The 24,262-nt window shown below is 45.4% G+C and overlaps 1 protein-coding gene and 2 pseudogenes across 1 annotated transcript; 1 reads left to right on the top strand and 2 right to left on the bottom strand.

The window, feature by feature from the left end:
• Positions 1-2,666: 2,666 nt before the first annotated feature.
• DEFB136 (defensin beta 136) lies at positions 2,667-3,321 on the bottom strand. Its single transcript, XM_029202107.1, has 2 exons — positions 3,267-3,321; positions 2,667-2,839 (listed from the first exon to the last, which is right to left on the bottom strand). The coding sequence occupies exons 1-2, from the start codon at positions 3,319-3,321 to the stop codon at positions 2,667-2,669; spliced, it is 228 nt and encodes a 75-aa protein (XP_029057940.1).
• Positions 3,322-6,691: 3,370 nt separating this feature from the next.
• On the bottom strand, positions 6,692-8,534 carry LOC114883890 (annotated as a pseudogene).
• Positions 8,535-21,869: 13,335 nt separating this feature from the next.
• On the top strand, positions 21,870-23,183 carry LOC114883889 (annotated as a pseudogene).
• The last annotated feature ends 1,079 nt before the right edge of the window (positions 23,184-24,262 follow it).

The following is a 24,262-nucleotide window of genomic DNA, read 5'->3' as shown; positions in this document are numbered from 1 at the left end:
CCCTCCCCTCCCCCTCTCCCTCCTCCCCCTCTCCTTCCTCCCCCTTCTTATTCTTTTCCCTTACTACTCCTTTCCCAGGGAAGAGAAAATGGAGGCTAACAGGAATTAAATGACTTGGTCAAGGTCACCAAGCTAAGATGTAGTTCCGGAAGGACCCAGATTGAAATCCAGGTTGTCTGATACTGAGGCCCATTCTGAATGAGTACACGACCTCGCTCCCATTAATAAGTCCTGATGGCATCAGGGCCCCTGACCCAAGCCAGGTGGCCGGCAGCCCCAGGAACATCATGAGTCCTTATGCTTGAACTTGTCTCACTGCCTCTCATCCATTCTGTCATCAGACTCCTCTCGGGTCCCACCCCAGGTGTCCTGTAAGCCCTGATCGAAGGTGGGAGAAGCAGTCCCCGTGTGGTAGTTCACCAACGGCAGAAGCAGAAAGTCAGGGCGTGACCATGATCTTCCAGAAGAGCTCAGGCCAGCCCTGGCCTTAGGTGACCTTGGGCCAGCCCTGGCCTTAGGTGACCCCAGGCCAGCAGAACCCAGGACTTATTAATAATTACCTTGTCTCCTCCCAAGATTCTGCTTTACCTAGGAGAGAGTGGGCCAAGAGTAGAAGGAGAAAAAGACAGAGACAGAGACAGGGAGAGACAGGGAGACAGAGCAGAGAATCTTCATGCCTGGAGCAAGAAGGTTTTAGGTCAGGCACACACCCGAGCAGACCTTCACTTACAAGTGTGAAGGGGAAACATCACCTTCTCCCTCAGTTCAAGTTTGACGGATTCAGTTATTTTCCATCTTCCTGTGAAGGCTTTTCCCTCAAAATAGTTGGAATAATCCTCCCACTCATTAGCCTATGAAATTACTCAGCCCATAAAAACTAACTATGCCATATTTTGGGGCTTCTCACCTTCTGAGATGGGCCACACTCTGTCTGTGGGTGTGTTTCTCTCTAAATAAATCCACTTCTTACCTATCACTTTGTCTCTCACTGAATTCTTTCTGTGACAAGACATCAAGAGCCTGAGCTTCACTAAGTCCTGAGACCAGGTGTGTGATCTCAATTAAAAGACTGTGGATTCACGTCCCAATTTGGATTTTGTCTGGGTTTGAGTTCTGGCGCGTGGGTTCAAGTCCCAATCTGAGTTGCACAGTTTCATATCCAAACCAAACCACCAGCATATGCAGGAGGCACTATTGTCTCAACAGGTTGATTCCAAGGTACTTCGTGTCTTATGGAGTCAGAACCTCTCGTTGGCGGCTTGCGGAGAAGAGCTAAGAAGCAGAGGCTGTCACCTGGACCTGGCAGGTGGAGCTCACTGCTGCTCTGCTGTCACTCTGGAGGGGAAAGAGGGTGGGGAACACAGCCCCGGAATGGCCCGGCCCCGTGACACCCCATCATACCGCACGCAGTCCTGTCTGCTAGGGTCTCTGGGCGTGTGCCCAGCATGACTGGCCGTTCTCGTGCAGACGGAAGACATGTGATTCCTGCCAAAGGTTGGTCTGGGGCTTCTGCTCTTCGACTGGAACTCTGAGCACCCAAGGGTAGGGAGCACATCGTCTTGCTCATAGAATGCTTCCTTTTTCAGAGTCTGGCACAATCCCAGTGGTGGTGGATGTAATAAACACCTCAGGGGGACGCTATGACCCGGTTCTGTTGTGCGGAGTTCTGACTCCTGGACCCGACTGCTGGCCAGAGAGAGGACATGAGAAGGATGCCACAGAGGCGCCCCCTGATACAAAACTGCTCCCCGCCTTTCCAGTCTCGCACCCCACTTGCCCACCCCACCAATTTCTCCCAGTGTGGTTTTTGGAGCCCCTGAGATACAAAATTGGGAACTGGGTAGTGAAAGAGAAGATGGGAAGCCTCGGGTGGATAAATTAGGAGTCTGGGATTAACAGATACACATTACTATATAGAAAACAGATAAACAGCAAGGACCTACTGTATAGCACAGGGAACTATATTCAATATTTTGTAATCTATAATGGAAAAGAATCTGAAAAATTTGTATATATGTGTGTGTATACATATACATATATGTGTATATACACACACACACACACACACACATAACTGAATCACATTGCCGTACACCTGAAACTAACACAACATTCTAAATCAACTATACTTCAGTAAAAAAAAAAAAACATCCAGTTAGATTCCTCTACTTAGTAATTGAAAGGTGGTACACCTTCATAGTGTAGACACTGGATCAAGACAGTCTGGGTTCAAATCCAGCGCTAACTAACTCTTACTAGTTGTGTGACCTTGGAAAAGTTTCATCTGCAAAATGGGAGAAATAATAGAGTTTTGGGTGAGGATTAAGTGACTGAACACGTGTAAACCACTTAAAAGTGGGACTGGCACGTGGTAAGCAATTGTTATTAGGCTCAGTGGATGTCATCTCCTTGGGCCTGTGGTCACGTATTGATCAATTGATTCTGAATGGGATATAGGAATTATTGATTGGAGACTGGAGGGCAGAAAGTAGAACAGGAATGCCTTTTGCCACAATGCCCCTTTAGAAAAACCCACCTGGAATTTCGCCAGTAAATTGGTTAGCATCTGGCGCCCATAGCTCGTCCACCATCCTTACGCACGGACTGGAGGTCTTGTCCATTTAGCCATTTGCGTATCCTTTTAATGTGGACTCATGAGGTGAGGCTCATGTTTCATAGACCTGAGGCGGAGGATGTCTCCTCAGTTTTAGGCAACAAGACAATACATTGTGACAGTAGGCAACCCATTTCCATCCTACTCTACAGCCAAAGAAACATCTGCCCCCGAGCGCAGTGCAAGTACGGACTTCCACTCCATCATTTCCGAACAAGCCGTTCCCTGAAGGGAAAAACACACACACACAAGAAAGAAAAATCAGTCCTCAAGAGGCTGGGGGAGATCTTAGGGCTGTCCTCTCTTTCCTGGTGAAGGACTCTACCCTCTCACCTGCTGTTACATTTTGGCGAGGGCCGCTGAGTCCAACGCTCATCAGAGGAAGTTGAGGGAAACGGGAATTTGGATAGCTGGAAAGTGAGCTCTGCATGTGGTGAAACGGGCTCCCCTCTCTTAAGCTTTGGCAGATTTTCAGGATGTAGTGACAGAGGAGCAGGGCAGGGGCCGAACACCACTGACCCACCTCTTGCCCCTAGTCTGCTGATCTGATATTGGTGTCTCCCTGCTGGGCTTACACCAATAGGGCTTTTCAAGTGCCTCAGTCCTTGGAAGATCCTCATTTTCATGATCAGACCTGTACCCATCATCTTACCTGAAGGCAATGAGATCACAAAGAGGAAGAGTAACCCAGAGAGACAGAGCCTCATCGTTGAGCAGGGCACAGAGCTGCAACTGCCTGGGGGTGGCTGTCTGGGAGGCTCCTTTATAGCGCTGGGCAAGGCTGGGTGGGGCTGGACGCTGGCCTCATTCTATCTGGAAGGACACCCAGGGGAGACAGGCTTCTTCAGGGTTAGAGGAAAAAAAGTCCCTAGGCCATTCGGCGCTACTTCCTCTTCTACAAATCATGGGAGAAGAAGGGACAGTCAAGGCAGAACAGGAGTAGAGACCAGGCATCCTCACGCTCAGGCCTGGGCACTTCCCCTGTAACTTCAAATGTACACTGATGGAAAAACGGCAGGAAAATGTCTGCTCGTTTTTCCGGTCCAACTGAGAACACAGGAGCCCAGAGAGGTGATGTGATAAAATACAGGCTTAATTTCAGGCCAGAAAGGAAGTCGGCAAGAACTTACAGTGTTCCAAGAAGCAAAGGATCTCAAGGTGTCGTGGCCTGACCAAGAGCTAGGTAGGTGTTCAGACACAGTGGAGAAGGGAAAGCCTTCTCTTCAGATGCGGATTTGTTCTCCTGTTGGAGGCCCACGCTGCAGGGAATCTTTCCCCCAGAGAAGTTCGCTGAGGGTCTTCGTTTTCCAAATGGTTGATATAAAATGTTGGCTGGAGTTTGGCAACCTTGAGCGTTCTGAGAAAGATTCTCTTTTTGGAGTGGGTGGGTTAGAGCCCTCTCCTGGCCCCTGACAGGAAGAGCCAGTTCAGTGCTACGTTCAGGATTGGCTGCCCTCTGCCGGGAGTGGAGTAGAACAACGCTTCCCCGGAGCTGCAGGGACGTGGATCTGGGGAAGGGTCATTAGGTCTGCCTCCTTGGAGGGATGGTGGGGGACCGGGAGTTGAGAAGACACGAACTTAGGGTTTATTCTTGCCCCTGAGGCAGGCTTGTACCCGAGTGACCCATGACTGTAGGATTCTGAGTCTGTAAAGTGGCAACAGAGCATAGTTTTATTGATTACACTCCCTTTTTGTTGATTAACAGGCCCTTGGATAAATTATTTAGCATCTCTGAGCTTCAGCCTCTTTTTTTTTTTTTTTAACTATTTTTAAAAATTGAAGTATAGTTGCTGTACAATATTATGGAAGTTACAGGTGTACAATATAGTGATTCACAAATTTTAAAGGTTATACTCCATTTATAATTATAAAATATTGGCTAGATTCCCTTTGTTGTACAATATCCTTGTAGCTTATTTTATACCTAATAGTTTGTATCTCTTAATTCCCTACCCCTGTACTGCCCATCCCCTCTTCCTTCTTCCCAGTGGTAACCACTAGTTTGTTCTGAAAATCTGTGAATTTGCTTCTTTTTTTGTTATATTCACTAGTTTGTTGTATTTTTTTTTTAGATTCCACATATAAATGATATCATACAGTATTTGCCTTCTCTGTCTGACTTATTTCACTTAGCATAATATCCTCCGCGTCCATGTTGCTGCAAATGGCAAAATTTCTTTCTTTTTTATGGCCGAGTAGTATTCTATTGTATGTATATATACACCACATCTTTATCCATTCATCTGTTGACGGACACTTAGGTTGCTTCTTGGCTACTGTAAATAGTGCTACTATGAATATGAACTCTAGGGTGCATGTATCTGTTCAAATTAGTGTTTCTGTTTTTTGTTTTTTTTTTTCAGATAAGCTTCCTTTTCTCTAAAAGTGCATTGTAAGAGGTTTTTTTTGATGATGAAATGAAACAGAGCTTGAAAAACGCATCAGGCTCATTCTGGTATAGATTTCCTTCTTCTCCTCTCCTCTTCCTCTTTCTGCTACTCTTTGTGCTTATTCTGTATTAAATCCCACCACCACTATAGCTGTATTTCTTTCTCTTCTGCAGACCCTCTCCAAGAGACTTCTTAGTGAATGCAAAATGCTGTTGGGAAAGTTTTATTCTGGGTTCCAACAATGCGTATGGTTGAGAGCATGGCTGTAGGTTGGAATGGGAGTGGGAGAGAAATGGTGGGCTAGTGGACTAGAAATATGGAGGTCGGTGCTAGATCAGGGCTGAGCATTCCCTTGCAGTCCCCAGGAAAGGCTCCCAGGAGACCCTGCACTGGGCATATGATTCCCGCCCACGGAGCCCAGGCCATATCCTTACCATCTGCTGCCATAGACACAGTGTAGGCTAGTAGTGGCACCTTATTCTTTTAGAGATGGAGGAAACAAGGCTCAGATTGGTGAATGGGCTTGCACAAAGGAAAGAAGCAAGCTGTGGGCTGTGCTGGCATCAAATGTTCAGCTGTCTTAATACTCGGTTCGGAACTCTGTCCTCCATATCTTTTAGATTGTTCAATTGTGCATTAGGGAATATGGGAACTATGAACCTAACATTTTCTAAATACTTCTGAGTCCCTCCTACACGCAGTTCTGGAAAAGCAGATCTAATATGTGTCTGGGGATCAGTATGTGTTCAGGACAGACCCTTTCCTTTCCACCCACAGATGTCCTGATTAAATTACCGTCCCGACCTTCGGGCAGGAGATCCTCCTAAGTGAGCCAAGTGTTCCTTCTGCCCCAGGTCTTGTTGGGCTAAGCTGCCAGGGAAACACAAATGGATTTAGTGTTGCTCTGCTAGTGCTTTCTTCCTTTATCTTAATTTGCTGGAATTCTCATGCCCTCCTTATTATCGTCCTTACCTTTGAGAAAAAAAATCCACTGCACATCCTATGTAACCCTAAATGAATTACCCTGTTTAAGGAGCATGCTTCCTTTTCAGTTGCCTCATTCACTAGTCAGACCCTTCCTGAGTGCAATGACTTAAACTCCATTTTAAAATTATGCTTTTCTTTCCCATTATGGTTTACTACAGGATATTGAATATAGTTCCCTGTGCTACACAGTAGGACCTTGTTGTTTATCCATTCTATATGTACTAGTTTGCATCTGCTAACCCCAAACTCCCAATCCATCTCTCCCCTATTCCACCCTTGGCAATCACAAGTCTGTTCTCTATGCCTGTGAATCTATAAAGTCCATTTATTAGAGCAGTTTTAGGTTCACAGGAAAATTGAGTAGAAAGTGCAGACAGCTCCCTCCTGTTCCCACACGTGTACAACCACCTCCATTATCGACACCCTCCACCAGAGTGGTACGTTTGTTACGAATGACGAACCTACACTGACACACAGTATCCCTCAAAATCTATAGTTTACACTAAGTTTCACCTGTGGTGTTGTATATTCTGTGAGTTTTGACAAATGTATAACATCTATCCACCACTGTAGTATCCTACAGAATCATTACCCTATCCTAAAAATCCTCTGTGCTCTGCCGTGGTTCTTATTTTTAAACTTTTAACCTAAATTATTGATAAAAGATGCAATTTAATACACATAAAGAAAAATAAACAAATCACAGACGCAGCTTAGTGACTGAACATACAGCAAACACTGTGTAACCACCACTCAGATCAAGGAAACAGATGTTCTCCAGCACCACCGACGGTCCTAGTGCACCACTGAGTGACCACAGCCCACTCCCTCCCTCATAAAGGGGTTTTGAGTGCATGGTCCGGATGAGCCGGTGCAAACATCCACAGGCGCAGCACCTGCTTCCGCTCCTGGCGGGGTGGAGGGGTGCAGGTGCCGCGGCGGCCAGCGTGGGTGCGCTCAGCGGCTCCTGGCCCTGTGCGTGGACTGCAGGCTGGGGTGTCTGCAGAGGCTGTACGGCAGGGTGAGGGATACCCTTGAGGTGGACTTGTAAGGTGCAGCAGCCCGAGGAGTAGCAGTAGCACCAGCAGCACGAGGTGGTAAGTTCTGCAAAGCCGGGGGACCGCCTCCAGATGGGCAGCTGTCAGTCACACCTCGTTAGGCAGCGCTAGCCACCGAAGTCCATAGCCAAGCAGTCCGGGGGCACTCAGACCCAGATGCAGCCAGATGGCGAAGAGCTGGATGAGGCCCAGACTGGCATACAGCACTTGGCATTCCTTGGAAGCCTTGCTGCCAGCGTGGACTAGGTCTCATCTGTGCTAGATGGTTAGGTGTGTAACATGGAGGGCTTCTCTGAGCCTGTGGAACCACTGGCACAAAGTAGCCCCCAGCTGCAGGCTGGGACTGATTTAAGATGGCATTGGTGGAGAGCACTCTCATCCCTGCCACCCGCTGCGTATACTGGTTGGGCAGGTGAGCCTTTCTCTGGGCCAGGGTGACACACAGTGGCTTGGAGCCCACGATGCATCTGCTCAGTGACTGCTCTGCTTGCCTCTTGGGGGCACGTGGAGCAGACAAAGCCAAACCCTTGCTTCTCCCCATCCTCCTGCGTCCCCCTCGGCACTGGTGATTGATCCAAAAGGAGAAAACTCTTACTGAACTTCTCATCATCACTGGGGTCATCCAAGTTCTTAATGTAGAGATTCACCCCCTGACAGCGACCAATTCTCTCCTGTTTCAGCGGTTCAAATTTCCACTTTAACGGGGCCTGCTGACTCACTTTCTTCTGTGCACGGCCGAGGAAAATGACTTTCCCACTGATTGCTTTTCCATTTGTCTCTTTCAAGGCTTTGTTGGCATCCTGGTGTTTTTTGTGTCTCACAAAGTCAAAGCCTTTGGATTTCCCGCTAAGATCTCTCACTTACCTTGATGCTTAGGGTATTACCAAACTGGCTGAAGAGCTCTTTCAGTCTCTCATCATCCACCCCTTCCCCCAAGTGTTTGATGTAAACGTTGGTGAATTCCTTGGCTTTGGCTCCAAGCTTGGCTTCCCGCTCTTTTCGAGACTTGAATCTGCCCACAGACACTTCGTGGTCACTGAGGGTCATGCCCTTCATCTTCTCGATGGCTTTGTCGGCGGCCTCTTGGGTCAAAGGAATAACCCTTAGGGCCGGTCTCATCACTCGCACCTTGCAGGACAGAATGTTTCCAAAAGCAGAAAAAGAATCACGAAGTGCCTTGATACGTATAGATTTGTCCAGGTTCTTCATGAAGACGTTTCCCACGCCAGGTTTTCTCAAAGAGGGATCCGCTGAGGCCACGTGATACGGGTCAGCTTTCCCTTACATCAAAGTTTGTGGTCTCCAAGGCCCGCTCAGCCAGCTGCTGGAAGTGGACACAGGCAGAACCCAGGGAGTGGCCCACACAGACGGACAGCACAGGCCCCGCAGGGCTGAACTTTGCTCACAGCGAGGCCTCAGTGATGTGCGAGTGCAGGTTACCCACACACGGGGGGCCGTGGGGTAGCTGCTGGCAGCAGTGCTCATCTCCCCAGCCCCGACCACTCCCAGACCTGCCAGGAGGACATCTTAGCGGGACCACACAGGACAATAGGGGCTCTGCTTGGAGCCGTGGTCCGAAGCTCAGAGAAGCTGGAGGGGGCTCCGAGGGCCAGAGAGAGGAGTTCGGGGCTGGCTCCCAAGAGACTGCCAAACCGCAGGCTCTCAAAGCTCATATGGCCCTCCCTGGGAGTCTGTTAATTTTCAGCTGTCCTGGTCTGAAGCAACGGACAAAGGATTAATCTCCAAAATATACAAACAGATCATGGAGCCCAATATCAAAAAAACAAACCACCCAATTAAAAAAATGGGTGGAAGACCTAAATAGACATTTCACCAGAGAAGACATACAGATGGCCAAGAGGCACATGAAAAGATGCTCAGCATCACTAATTATTAGAGAAATGCAAATCAAAACTACAATGAGGTATCACCTCACACCGGTCAGAATGGGCATCATAAAAAAGTCTACAAACAATAAATGCTGGAGAGGGTGTGGAGAAAAGGGAACCCTCTTGCACTGTTGGTGGGAATGTAAATTGGTGCAGCCACTATGGAGAACAGTGTGGAGGTTCCTTAAAAACTAAAAACAGAACTACCATAAGACCCAGCAATCCCACTATTGGGCATGTACCCTGAGGAAACCATAATTTAAAAGGACACATATACCCCAGTATTCATTGCAGCACTATTTATAACAGCCGGGACATGGAAAGAACCTCAATGTCCAATGACAGATGAATGGATAAAGAAGATATGGCACATATATATAATGAAATATTACTCAGCCATAAAAAGGAATGAAATTGGGTCATCTGTAGAGATGTGGATGGACCCAGAGTCTGTCATACAGAGTGAAGTAAGTCAGAAAGAGAAAAACAAGTATCGTATATTAACGAATATATGTGGAATCTAAAAAAATGGTACACATGGACCTATTTGTAGGCCAGGAATAGAGATGTAGATGTAGAGAACGGACATGTGGACATGGGGGAGAAGGGGAGGGTGGGACGAATTGGGAGATTAGGTTTGACATACACTACCATGTGTAAAACAGATAGCTAGTGAGAACCTGCTGTAGAGCACAGGGAGCACAGCTCAGTGCTCTGTGACCACCTAGAGGGGTGGGCTGGGGGGGATGGGAGGTTCAAGAGGGAGGGGATATACATATAGCTGATTCACTTCATTGTACAGCAGAAACTAACACAACATTGTAAAGCAATTTTACTCCAAAAAGAAAAAGAAATGAAAGAAAATGTACCACCTGAGATCAGGAACCATTACCCTTCAAGTCTCAAGTGAAATGCCATTTCTTCAGGGAGCTCCTTCCTGATCAACTTATATTATTAACCCATTTGACTATCCGTTTATATTGCTGTTCTCAAGGTCCCAGAATGGAGTTCCTCTTTCCCAATGACTTCACAGCACCCTGTAATCACTGATCAGAACGAGGACTCCCTCCTCTCGTCCCATTCTCGTTCCCTCCCTTCCATTCTAATGTGTCTAGTATGTCTTTAAGTATGAGGGTGGCTTTTAACAAGATGTAGCATTGTTTTCCTGTGTGTATTTAAAAATTTTAATAAATGTCATTATGCGTTGAATCATACACACACACAATTAAAACAGGGACTCCCCTGCAAACGACACAAATGCTTCCAAGAGGCAACCCAAGGGTACGCACGGTGGCCTCGAGAATCGCATTTCTGTATAAATACAGGCCTCGGGCTCCTGGGGTTTAAAATTACAGCAGCCCGGGTAAGAGGGAAACCAAATATACGTACGTACCAACTCGGCAAAGGCAAGGCCTGGGCGCATCCGCCTCCCACGCCGAGTAGAAGCAAGGGAGCGCTGAGGCGCGCCGCGCGGACAAGTGGTGGGCGAACACGTAGTGGGCGGGCGCCTGGTGCGCAGACGCGTGGTGCGCGGACACGTAGTGGGCGGACGCCTGGTGTGCGGACCCGTAGTGGGCGGGCGTCTGGTGCGCAGACGCGTGGTGGGCGGACACGCAGTGCGCGGAAGCGTGGTGGGCGGGCATCTGGTGCGCAGACGCGTGGTGAGCGGACACGTAGTGCGCGGAAACGTGGTGGGTGGACGCCTGGTGCCCGGACACGTGGTAGGCGGACGTCTGGTGCGCAGACGCGTGGTGGGCGGACACGTAGTGCGCGGAAACGTAGTGGGCGGACATCTGGTGCGCAGACGCGTGGTGAGCGGACACGTAGTGCGCGGAAACGTGGTGGGCGGACGTCTGGTGCGCAGACGCGTGGTGGGCGGACACGTAGTGCGCGGACGCGTGGTGAGCGGACACGTAGTGCGCGGAAACGCGGTGGGCGGACGTCTGGTGCGCAGACGCGTGGTGGGCGGACACGTAGTGCGCGGAAGCGTGGTGGGCGGGCATCTGGTGCGCAGACGCGTGGTGAGCGGACACGTAGTGCGTGGAAACGTGGTGGGTGGACGCCTGGTGCCCGGACACGTGGTAGGCGCACGTCTAGTGCGCAGACGCGTGGTGGGCGGACACGTAGTGCGCGGAAACGTGGTGGGCGGACGTCTGGTGCGCAGACGCGTGGTGGGCGGACACGTAGTGCGCGGACGCGTGGTGCGCGGACACGTAGTGGGCGGACATCTGGTGCGCAGACGCGTGGTGAGCGGACGCGTAGTGCGCGGAAACGCGGTGGGCGGACGTCTGGTGCGCAGACGCGTGGTGGGCGGACACGTAGTGCGCGGAAACTTGGTGGGCGGAAACTTGGTGGGCGGACACGTGGTGGGCGGACATCTGGTGCGCAGACGCGTGGTGAGCGGACACGTAGTGCGTGGAAACGTGGTGGGCAGACGTCTGGTGCGCAGACGCTTGGTGGGCGGACACGTATTGCGCGGAAACATGGTGGGCGGACTCCTGTGCGCGGACGCGCGGTGTGCGCGGGCGAGGGCGGCGGGCGGAGGCGCGTGGGCGCGGGCACGCGGGCGGCTCACCGCTAGCCTTCCGGTTGGGGACCAATGGTCGCCCAGGTTCTGGAAGCGTGCGAAAGTGGCTTCCCCTCGGGTTTTTCAGGGAGGATTCGCTCTTCCGCCCCCGTCTTTTTTTACATTTTAAAGCGTTTTAGGGTTTTTAAAAAACCTTTTTTTCTCTCTTTATCTTCAGGGTACTAGGTGTGAAAGCAGCGGAGGCTGCCGCGACCGGGGGTGGAGAGAGCAAAGTATACGTTCTTATCAGTTATTTGCTATTATTGTCTGCTACGGAGGGTGACCTTCTGTTAGAAATAAATATCATAGGGTAGTCACCCTACGCAGGAACAAGAGAAGGTTTTTCAAGACAGGTAAGCGGTTAAAAAAAAAAAAAGGCACATAAAGTAAAGAAGCCATAAAAGTTGCATGAGTTTTGTGGCACGGTAGAGCTTGAGGCCCATGAAAGACGTGGAAATCGAGTCTCGTTGGATGGGGAAGCTCAAAGAAAACTCACTCTGTATGTGGGGTCCCATACTTAAATTGGGCGCTCCAAATGGGAATAAATGAGAGAGAATGGTTTCTTTTACGATTGGTACCCAAACTTTCGTACCGGTGTAAAGGCAGGCCATGGATAGTGGAAAGAGCACAGACCTTGGCTTCTGCTAGAATGGGTTGGCCTCTGGGCTCTGCTACTTATGAGTTATGTGATATTGGCTAAGTTACCTAATATGTCTGAATTTCGGGTTCTTCATCTGTAAAATGAAAATAAATGTACCTGTTCATAAGATTATTGTAGAGGTAAATGGAGATGACAAATATAAAATATAGGAACTGTGGGTTCTTGTTGATTGTTCTTCCTTTTTTAATCAGGAAAAGGGGAAAAAAAAGTGGAAAGTGACTTGGCCTTATATGTATAATATTATAATTCAAAAGAATTGCGAGAGAAGAGGGATGAGAAAAGAACAGGAGCGACATTGGCAGGCTGGCCCTTACCTACTGCACTGTGGCTCTTCAGCAAGTCTTGTAGAACTGTGTTTCTCTGTCAGTTTCATCCCTCCTGCAACGCGTCTTTGGCCTCCACTTGCCTGACCCTGATGGAATAGCTGAAAATCTGGTTGTTCTAGCAGGCACACAGCTTTTTTTTTTTTTTTTTTTTTTTTTTTTTTGCGGTACGCGGGCCTCTCACTGTTGTGGCCTCTATCGCTGTGGAGCGCAGGCTCAGCGGCCATGGCTCACGGGCCCAGCCGCTCCGCGGTATGTGGGATCTTCCCGGACCGGGGCACGAACCCGTGTCCCCTGCATCGGCAGGGACTCTCAACCACTGCGCCACCAGGGAAGCCCAAGCACACAGCTTTTTCATTGGAAAAAGTTTAGGTGAGGGTCAGGGATGGATTACCCTCAGAAAATATCTTTCCCAGGTGTGCTTCTGAGGGTACTGCTTTGCCAGGGCTCCCCAAGGGATTCCGTCCCTATTTCAACAACAGAACCCTTATGTTGCTACAGCCTTGCTTGTTTGATGGTTCTCTTTTGTGATATATGATCTGCTGCACACCTGCCTTCGTGGACTGCAAAATGCTCAGTGTATTCATGTTATAATGAATACTTTACCCAGAATCAAGTTGGAAGAGATTCTGTCCTATAGTGAAAATCCCTGGGATTAAAAAAAAGTCCTCCCATCTCACTAATCCCGGAAGATACCAGTGGGCACACAGAGCTCCTTTCCTTTTAACTTCTGTGGTTAATCTCTGGGGCTTAGGAACGCGGGAGTAAGGAGGGATGGTGCCTGAGGTTTTGACCAGGAGCCCAAGGTTTCACAACAGAGCACTGGATCGCAAGGTTTAAAGATTCATTTCCCTAGACCAGCCTCCTCTTGCAGGATCTTTGCCCCACATCCAGCTCATCCCTGGAGAATCCGTGGAGATGTCAGTCTCGGGGAAGGCCTGAGACCTATTCCCGTGGCCCAGCTTAACTTACACCCATCCCCTTATCTGGAAGCACACGTGTCAAGAGGAAGAAACGGGTCAGTGCAAGGAGGTGGCCTCCCATATCTGATGAAGGGACATGGTTCAGACCCTAGAACTTCCCAGTGGAAGATGGGGAGACCCTTGCTTCAAACTGGGCAGGACGGTTGGGGCTTCAGTATGACCCATTCTGCCATATAGAGCTGATAGGAGACTCCATGGAAGTCAGAGGGTAGGAGTGCATTGCTGCCGTCTCCTTAGCAACTGGGGGACTTCAGACTCTTTCTTTAGGCTGGTAGGCCCAAAAGCAGCGGAGGCTGCAGCGACTGGGGGCAGACGAACAGGAACAAAGGGCCTGAGCACAGCAGCTCCTCTGATTACTGGCAAAACTTGACCTAAATCTTGGCTCTCCTAGGGCATGGTCCAGAACCTTCCACGCTTTTACCATGTTCTTCTGTTTGCTGGGGCAGGACTTAGAGTGAGGATTAAGATCATAGTTTCAGTGTCTCTAACACCCTGCAAGCTCTGAGAGACAATTTCAGACCAAAACCCAAGTCCAAACCCAAGTAGGAAAATCCAGCTGGCTACACGTAACAGCTCCTTCGACATGAGGATAATGAAGAAATCACTCCCTGGACCTGGAGAAGTTCAGAGAGGAAAGTGGGGTCTGGTTGTCCCAAGTGATCAAAGAGACACATCTGCCTGGAAAGGGCTGTGAATCAGTTTATTGCCTTTAGCAAGATTTGATTATGTCTGGAGTCTTAGGACATTCTGTGAGGAGATATTGGCTGGGAACTGGTCCCTGGCCACACGCAGGGAAGAATGTTCTCAGTACCTTCTTTCAAGATCAGATGGCCTTATGCCACTGGGACTGATGCCCAGAAGTCCCAGGGCTAGTTTGCCTTCTTCCTTAGCTTCTGCCAGATTGCCTAGAGAACATGATTTTTTCCATTGGGCATTGAAGTCTCTTCCCCATCCTCAAATTTCTTAGCACACTTGTAGCTAACTGGGCTGTCCATATCTCCAAGGATTTCTATGAGGGGCTGTGGAGAAAGGCAGTTGTGCAACACTGGTCATGTGCCTGGCATGTGACACATATTCAGCCTTACTCATAAGTATGGGCAGATCAGCAGCCCACCCTTCCCTTAGTCAGACTCATATCTGTAAGAAGTGAGGCACAGACCCAATGTGGGAAACTACACTGTGGGTGTGGAGGAGAAATGTAGCATGGGGCGTGGAAGTAGAGCACTCAAGAGAGCAGGAAAAGGGGGAGATTTCAGTTCCGTCCCATTCAGTGTGGCCACTGAAATTAGTGGCACTTTATTCCGGGCACTGTTCTGGGTTCCAGGGACGTAAAGAAGAGAGAAAACTGCGCTCACAGTTGCATGGGCCATAGGTTATAATTTTAATATGATGAGGTAAAAGCTCTTCTACAGGATTTATGTACAGGGTGCTATGGAAACTTGGGGCATGAAACTGAGCTTTGAGGGAAACAGGGAAGGACTCCTCGAGGAGATGATACTCGAGTAGAATCTTTAAGGGTAAGTAGGGATTATTCAGGAAGTACAAGAAAGAGGGCTCTAGGAACAATCAGTAGATCCATAGGATTGGGGGAGAGAGGTATAGAAAAGTTTGGTGTGTGCCGGTATGAACACACATTTATGTATCACTAGAACATGGGGGGTGGTTACAGATAAGACTGGAGAAGGAGGTAGAGCCAGGTTACAAAGGACCATGAGTGAAAATTTATTTAATTTTATTTTTTATTGAAGTACAGTTGATTTACAGCGCTCCACAAATACAACAGAGGGATTCAGTTATATGTATTCTTTTTCAGATTCTTTTTTTAAAACTTACTGAAGTATAGTCGATTTACAATGTTTCAGGTATACAGGGAAGTATTTAAGTAATACATAAATGTATATGTCTATTCTTTTTTTTAAACATCTTTATTGCAGTATAATTGCTTTACAATGGTATGTTTCTGCTGTATAACAAAATGAATCAGCTATATGTATACATATATCCCCATATCCCCTCCCTCTTGCGTCTCCCTCCACCCTCCCTATCCCACCCCTCTAGGTGGTCACAAAGCACTGAGCTGATCTCCCTGTGCTATGTGCCTGCTTCCCACTAGCTATCTATTTTACATTTGCTAGTGAATATATGTCCATGCCACTCTCTCACTTTGTCCCAGCTTCCCCTTCCCCCTCCCTGTGTCCTCAAGTCCATTCTCTTCGTCTGCGTCTTTACTCCTGTCCTGCCGCTAGGTTCTTCAGAACCATTTTTTTTTTTTTTAGATTCCATATATATGTGTTAGCATATGGTATTTGTTTTTCTTTTTCTGACTTACTTCACTCTGTATGACAGTCTCCAGGTCCATTCACCTCACTACAAATAACTCAATTTCATTTCTTTTTATGGCTGAGTAATATTCCATTGTATGTATGTGCCACATCTTCTTTATCCGTTCATCTGTCAGTGGACACTTAGGTTGCTTCCATGTCTGGCCTATTGTAAATAAAGCTGCAGTGAGCATTGTGGTACATGACTCTTTTTTGAATTACGGTTTTCTCATAGTATATGCCCAGTAGTGGGATTGCTGTGTTGTATGGTAGTTCTGTTTTTAGTTTTTTAAGGAACTTCCATACTGGTCTCCATAGTGGCTGTATCAATTTACATTCCCACCAACAGTGCAAGAGGGTTCCCTTTTCTCCACACCCTCTCCAGCATTTATTGTTTCTAGATTTTTTGATGATGGCCATTCTGACTGGTGTGAGTTTTGATTGGCACTTCTCTAATGATTAGTGATGTTGAGCATCCTTTCATGTGTTTGTTGGCAATCTGTATATCTTCTTTGGAGAAATGTCTATTTAGCTCTTCTGCCCATTTTTGGATTGGGTTGTTTGTTTTTTGATATTGAGCTACATGAGCTGCTTGTATATTTTGGAGATTAATCCTTTGTCAGTTGCTTCATTTGCAAATATTTTCTCCCATTCTGAGAGTTGTCTTTTTGTCTTGTTTATGGCCTCCTTTGCTGTGCAAAAGCTTTTACGTTTCATTAGGTCCCATTTGTTTATTTTTGTTATTTCCTTTTCTCTAGAAGGTGGGTCAAAAAGGATCTTGCTGTGATTTATGTCATAGAGTGTTCTGCCTATGTTTTCCTCTAAGAGTTTGATAGTGTCTGGCCTTACATTTAGGTCTTTAATCCATTTTGAGTTTATTTTTGTGTATGGTGTTAGGGAGTGTTCTAATTTCATTCTTTTACATGTAGCTGTCCGGTTTTCCCAGCACCACTTACTGAAGGAGGCTGTCTTTTCTCCATTGTATATTCTTGTCTCCTTTATCAAAGATAAGGTGACCATATGTGTGTGGGTTTATCTCTGGTCTTTCTATTCTGCTCCATTGATCTATATTTCTGTTTTTGTGCCAGTACCATACTGTCTTGATTGCTGTACCTTTGTAGTATAGTCTGAAGTCAGGGAGCCTGATTTCTCCAGCTCCAGTTTTCGTTCTCAAGATTGCTTTTGCTATTTGGGGTCTTTTGTGTTTCCATACAAATTGTGAAATTTTTTGTTCTAGTTCTGTGAAAAATGGCCTTGGTAGTATTATAAGGATTGCACTGAATCTGTAGATTGCTTTGGGTAGTATAGTCATTTTCACAATGTTGATTCTTCCAGTCCAAGAACATGGTATATCTCTCCATCTGTTTGTATCATCTTTAATTTCTTTCATCAGTGTCTTGTAGTTTTCTGCATACAGGTGTTTTGTCTCCTTAGGTAAGTTTATTTCTAGGTATTTTATTGTTTTTGTTGCAGTGGTAAATGGGAGTGTTTCCTTAATTTCTCTTTCAGATGTTTCATCATTAGTGTATAGGAATGCAAGAGATTTCTGTGCATTAATTTTTTATCTTGCTACTCTACCAGATTCATTGATTAGCTCTAGTAGTTTTCTGGTAGCATCTTTAGGATTCTCTATGTAGAGTATCATGTCATCCGCAAACAGTAACGGTTTTATTTCTTCTCTTCCGATTTGGATTCCTTTTATTTCCTTTTCTTCTCTGATTGCTGTGGCTAAAACTTCCAAAACTATGTTGAATAATAGTGGTGAGAGTGGGCAGCCTTGTCTTGTTCCTGATCCTGGTGGAAATGGTTTCAGTTTTTCACCATTGACGACGATGTTGGCTGTGGGTTTGTCATGTATGGCCATTATTATGTTGAGGTAAGTTCCTTCTTTGCCTACTTTCTGGAGGGTTTGGTTTATATATATATATCTATTCTTTTCAGGTTCTTTTCATGGTATTAGAAGATATTGAATATAGTTCCCTGTGCTATACAGTAGGTCCTTGTTGTTTATCTATTTTATGTATAGTAGTGTGTATATGTTAATCCCAAATTCCCAGTTTATCCCTCCCCCCATGAGTGAAATGTTAACAACTGTAGACTGAGTGTATTATAGAGGCACTCCTGAAGGGAGTGTTAGGACGTGGGAAGGTCTGACTTGTCTTTTGGATGGACCCATTGAGCAGTTCTGTGTGGGATGGATGTCGGGGCAGGATTCGAGTTAAGGAAGATAGAAGGTTGTTTCAAGTGTTCAGTCAGCTCATTAGGCAACGCCTCTGTTGGCTTATCCCTTACACTGAAACATTGCTCAAGCTGGTAGTGTCCACTATAGAACTGTTAATAAGATAGTGATATTGTACAAGCGAAGCCTATACAGATGTTGAGGGGAGAGGTAATGTCAGTATGTGAAGAAGAGTGGTCTGACTCTGGGGTACTCATTACACTTGTGTATTTGCCATAATCCAGGGTCTGTGTCTTGGTTTTCCACTCTTCCAAAGCATATCCATCCCCCAGGGTCTAGATTCACATAAACCAGGCTCATCAGATTTATTTACAAAACATGTATCATAATATATTGATTTATGATGAGAAACAGTCATCATGGGGTTGAAATATTCTATGTCAGCTGGGTTGCAGCAAGAGTACTTTGAGCCCCTCATGCACTGCTGGAGGATGGACACGGTTGGAGTATTTTATGATCACGATTACACTGATGAGGGGTGGCCAGAGAATAATGCGTTTTATTGATATGGGTTTGAAGTCCACACATCTTACATTGGTTTTCCTTGGTTTGTGTCCTAATACATGCTTCCTAAAGTTGAAATAATATTAACTTTGAGGCTTATGTGGTAGATGGAGTACATGTCCATACCTTCTATCTATCATTTTTTAAAGACAGAAAGGCTCCTCACTGTGTTCAGCGACTTGGTGCTGTGGGATGCAGATTGTCTCCTCCTAGGCTAAGCTGAACATGACTTGTTGGTGGCATCAGAGATATGAGGACATTTAGTAGTTTTCAGCTACTCAGTTTGGTAGCCGTTTCAACTTCCTTCTAGGTCTCCTTTATATGAGAGAGAATTCTATCTTATTTAAGTCACTTTTATTTTGGGGTTTCCCATTATTTACGTTATACCAGATCCTAAGTGTCACCACAGGAAAATTATATTTCATAGAAACCTGGTAAAGCTACATGAACATTAGCAAAAAGAGGATCTGAAGCAAAAAACTATAACAATGTTTATGGGCAAAAAGGCAAAGAATGTCACTACATAATGATAAGAAACAGGAAGATATAATAATTCTAAACGTACTGTAGGTGCCCACTTTTATGGCATTAAAAAACAAAGCTAAAGGACACAGCCAAGCACATATCAGAGCCCTGATCTTTGTAAACCAGGAGGGTCTTAGGTGTTTCTGCCCAGCAATGTGCATCTAATTTGTGGGCCTCATTATTTATGGCTGCTAAGAGATATGAAATCATAAAGCTCATTAGTGAATGGACTGCTCAACTGCAACTAAAGAATGAAAGTCCCCAGTGGCCCTGTGCTCTGGCTGATTATTAAAGAAAAATAGGAGAAAGTATACTGGGATGTAAAATCAGCAGTTTTTGCTAGAATTGACATTATTTTTTCTGACTATTATAGCCCACCTTTCTTTGTCTTTCGGTGTTGTTTTCACTCTTATTATAAATAGGTTATTGCCAGATTAAAAAAATCAATCTTAAAACCTCTTTTAACTGATAATTATCGTCCATTTATATTTGCTTTGATAAGTGACAATTTATTTCTGTCTTTTTTGTGCTTTTTATTTACCGTTTTATTGATTAAGTGATTATTGAATTTTGCTTGTACTGATTATGCTTCCTTTGGTTTCGAAGTTACACGTTCTATTTTTATTCTAATAGAGATTTATTTTTAACCAGTAAACTTGTTTAAAAAATGTCTAAAGTTAATCATTATCTTCATCTTCTTCCAATAATTCAAAGACTTTGGAATGTTTTAGTGCAGTAGTTTTCTGCTCGCCTTTCATGTTGTGTTTAATATTTTAATTTAACCTTATTTTTATACCTCTAAATTACTTATTTATATATTTTATTATTTTAATAGTTGTTGCTTATAATATTCTCTGATGTAAATAATTTCCTTATTAATGCTTTTTCATCTTATTTCTTCTCTCTGGGCTTAATTTACTGCTTTATGAAGTGCATCTTTTAGTAATAGTTTTAGTGATGATTTTTATTAGTTACAATATAGTTGATGTACCATATTATGTGAGTTTCAGGTGTACAACATAGTGATTCACAATTTTTTTTTTTTTTTTTGAAGTACGTGGGCCTCTCACTGTGTGGCCTCTCCCGCTGGGGAGCAGAGGCTCCGGATGCGCAGGCTCAGTGGCCATGGCTCACGGGCCCAGCCGCTCCGCGGCACGTGGGATTCTCCCGGACCGGGGCACGAACCCATGTCCCCTGCATCGGCAGGCGGACTCTCAACCACTGCGCCACCAGGGAAGCCCATGATTCACAATTTTTTAAAGGTTATACTCCATTTATAGTTATTATAAAATATTGGCTATAGTTCCTGTGTTGTACAATATATCCTTGTAGCTTATTTTCCACATAGTAGTTTGTACCTCTTAATCCCCTCCCCCTGACTTGCTCCTCTCCGCTTCCTTCTCACACTGGTAACTACTAGTTTGTTCTCCATAGCTGTGAGTCTTGTTTCTTTTTTGTTTTAGTCATTTGTTTGTTTTATTTTTTAGATTCCACATATAAGTGATATCATAATGATACTTGTTTTTCTCTGTCTGAATTATTTCGCTTAGCATAATACCCTCCAGGTCCATCCATGTTGTTGCAAATGGCAAAATCTCATTTCTTTTTTTATTACTGAGTAGTATGCCATTGATTATATGTGTGTGTGTGTGTGTGTGTGTGTGTGTGTGTGTGTATCCGTCCCATTTTCTTTATCCATTCATCTGTTGATGGACACTTAGTTTGCTTCCATATATAGGGTATTGTAAATAATGCTGCTGTGAATATTGGGGTTGTTAGTTCCATTTTTAATTTTTGAGGAACTTCCAAACTGTTTTTCATAGTGGCTGCACCAATTTACATTCCATCAGTTGTGTATCAGGCTTCCCGTTTCTCCACATACTCATGTGCATTTGTTATCTCTTGTCTTTTTGATGATAGCCATCCTGACAGGTGTGAAGTGATATCTTATTGTGTTTTTTATTTGCATCTCCCTATCTTTTCTCCATTGAGTGTTCTTGGCTCTCTTGAAATATATTAGTTGATCATATATGCATGGGCTCTTATTTCTGTTCCATTGGTGTATGTGCCTGTTTTTATGCCAGTACCATACTGTTTTGATTACTATAGGTTTATAATATAGTTTGTAGTTAAGAAGCATGATGCCTCCAGCTTTCTTGTTCTTTCTCAGCATTATTTTGGCTATTTGGGATCTTTTGTGGTTCCATATGAATTTTAGAATTGTTACTTTTATTCTGTAAAAACTGCCATTGGCAATTAAAATATCACCCCTTTTCAACCCTTGATGAATTAATGGATCTGAGAGTTAAGTATAAATGATTACTGAAAGCACAAAAAGAGGCACAACCAGATATTATGAGATTTTTTTTTTTAATTTTTATTATTTATTTATTTATTTATTGGCTGTGTTGGGTCTTCATTGCTGCGCGAGGGCTTTCCTGTAGTTGTGGCGAGCGGGGGCTACTCTTCGTTGTGGTGTGTGGGCTTCTCATTGAGGTGGCTTCTCTTGTTGCAGAGCACAGGCTCTAGGAGCATGGGCTTCAGTAGTTGTGGCTCACAGCCTCTAGAACGCAGGCTCAGTAGTTGTGGCTTACGGGCTTAGTTGCTCAGTGGCACGTGGGATCTTCCCGGACCAGGGCTCAAACTCATGTCCCCTGCATTGGCAGGCGGATTCTTAACCACTGCGCCACCAGGGAAGCCCTATTATGAGATTTTGATGAAAAGATACAAGAAAACCTGTAGTTATGGTAAAGGGGTTGAACCCGAGCCTGACCAAGCCTCTGGATCCAGCTGCCAATCTCCAGGAAATATGAGGACAGAGGTACAAGTTCAATGTCACCGTGAGTGAGTACGCAGTCAAGAACATCCAGGTTGTGGGTAAATCTGCAGGTCAGGGGTCCTAGGCTATTCAACAGGTAAATTGTAAGAGAGCAGGAGGGAGAACACACAGATAAACAGAGACCAAATGATATATCAAATAAAAAACGAGCAAAATGAAATTTTAGTTTTGTAAGATTTGTAAATTGTAGTTTGCTCAATTGGTTGGCATAAATAGAAAGAAATTCAGGGACATGATTACAATAAAAGTCAAGGGTTGTGGTAACTTGCGAGGGTTATGATTGGGATGGGGGTATAGAGAAGTATTTCTTGGGTGGCTACAAAGTTGTGTTTTATCATCTGGGTGGTGTTTACTATAGGGTTAAGCTTATAATAATTTGTGAAGCCCTACATTTGTCTTGTGGGTTTTTTGTACATGTGTTATTTATGTATTTTACAACCAAAAGTTTTATTTTTTTGATTCCTTTTCCAGTAAGTGGCCTGAGGTGACCTCTAAAAGTGGTTCGCTATTCACTTGACCCAGAAAACCCCACAAAATCATGCAAGTCAGGAGGTTCAAATCTTTGTGTTCACTTTAAGAACACTTGTGAAACTGCCCAGGCCATTAAGGGTATGCATATCCGAAAAGCCACCAAGTATCTGAAGGATGTCACTTTAAAGAAGCAATGTGGGGCTTCCCTGGTGGTGCAGTGGTTGAGAGTCCGCCTGCTGATGCAGGGGACACGGGTTCGTGCCCCAGTCCGGGAAGATCCCACATGCCACGGAGCGGCTGGGCCCGTGAGCCATGGCCGCTGAGTCTGCGCGGTGCGCCATTCCATCATTACAATGGTGGAGTTGGTAGGTGTGTCCAGGCCAAACAGTGGGGCTGGACGCAGGGTCGGTGGCCCAAAAAAAGTGTTGAATTTTAACTGCACATGCTCAAAAATGCAGAGAGTAATGCTGAAGTTAAGGGCTTAAATGTAGATTTTGTGGTCATTGAGAACATCCAGGTGAACAAAGCCGCCAGGATTTGGTGCAGGACTTAGAGAGCTCATGGTTGGATCATCCCATACGTGAGCTCTCCCAGCCCCACCGAGATGATCCTTACTGAAAAAGAACAAATTGTTTCTAAAGCAGAAGAGCAGGTTGCACAGAAGAAAAAGATATCCCAGAAGAAACTGAAGAAATGCTGCAAAAAATAAATGCAAATAAAAGTAAAAAAAAAAAAGTTTTATTTTTTTAAAAGAGGGGGTTAATGACAAAGCATAACTTAAGAGATGGGTGGGAATGTGCTAGGAGCGTGGCTGGAAGGATAAGACTTGGCAGGAGAATTGACACTTATTCCTCTGAAGAAGAAGGAAAAGAGGAAAAATACATAAATATTTATAGGTATATGGTTGCTTATTGAGTGAGGTGGGTGGGAATAGGGTGCAAAGGTAAATGATTCAAGACCCTCTGACGTTTATTTTTTTCTGGAGCAGAAACCAGATCACCTGCTGAGAGTGGGACAGGCTCTAGTGGGCGGTGAGGTCAAATAGCATCTGAAGTGAAAGGAAGGACCTAATTTCTACTCTCAGCTTGCTTGCAGGATGGTGTGATACTCTCCAGTGGCTTTCAGAAGCCCAGGAGTAGAAGCAGCTCTGTGGCTGACTTTTCTTCTGTGTAGTGTGATAGAAGAAAAAAAATAACAATTGGTGTCCTAGAAAAAAGTTGTTTGATGTGATGTCATTTGGGTCATAGATATTACCCAGGAAGATGAAAGGTTAATGTTTGCCATGGGTTAAACTGTGCAAAGATGCTGGAGTCCTAACCTCTAGTGCCTGTGAATGTGACCTTATTAGGAAATAGGGTCCCTGCAGATGATCGAGTTAAGGTGGGTCCTGATCCAATACGACTGTGTCCTCATAAGTGGGCAGAACTGGACACAGGCACAGACACATATGGAGGGAAGACAATGTGAAGACACAGGGAGAACACCATCTCCAAGCCATGGAATACCAGGGGCTACTGGAAGCTAGGAGAGAGACTTGGAACAGATCCTGCCTTCACAAGCCTCAGAAGGAAACAACCCTGAAGACAGCTTGATTTCAGACTTCTAGCATCCAGAACTGTGAGACAATACATTTCTGTTGTTTAAGCCCCCCAGGTTGTAGTGCTTTATTATGGTGGCCCTAGGGAATTAATGCAGTGCCCTAGAAAAAAATTTGGGTTTGGTTGATGTGATGTCATATACATGTGATGTGCGTGGTGCATGCTCTCATTGAGCTTGTAGTCAAGTGGAGGGAGCAAATACTAAATCAAGAAAAACATAAGTACGCTAACAATGGAAAAGGATCCTGTGATAAAAATTAACGAGGGAGAATATGATTTAGGTGTGGAGCATTC

The sequence above is a fragment of the Monodon monoceros genome, unplaced genomic scaffold (assembly GCF_005190385.1).
Source record: "Monodon monoceros isolate NGI ecotype Baffin Bay Population unplaced genomic scaffold, NGI_Narwhal_1 Super_Scaffold_5, whole genome shotgun sequence".
Lineage (NCBI taxonomy): Eukaryota > Metazoa > Chordata > Mammalia > Artiodactyla > Monodontidae > Monodon > Monodon monoceros.
The sequence above is the reverse complement of the archived record's forward strand: the minus strand, read 5'-3'. Positions and strand labels throughout refer to the sequence as shown.

Excerpts from the sequence above, each read along its gene's own strand:
- DEFB136 (XM_029202107.1), bottom strand. The coding sequence starts at position 3,321 with ATGAGGCTCTGTCTCTCTGGGTTACTCTTCCTCTTTGTGATCTCATTG. Across the intron at positions 2,840-3,266 it reads TGTGATCTCATTGCCTTCAG|GGAACGGCTTGTTCGGAAAT; the intron begins GTAAGATGATGG and ends TTTTCCCTTCAG.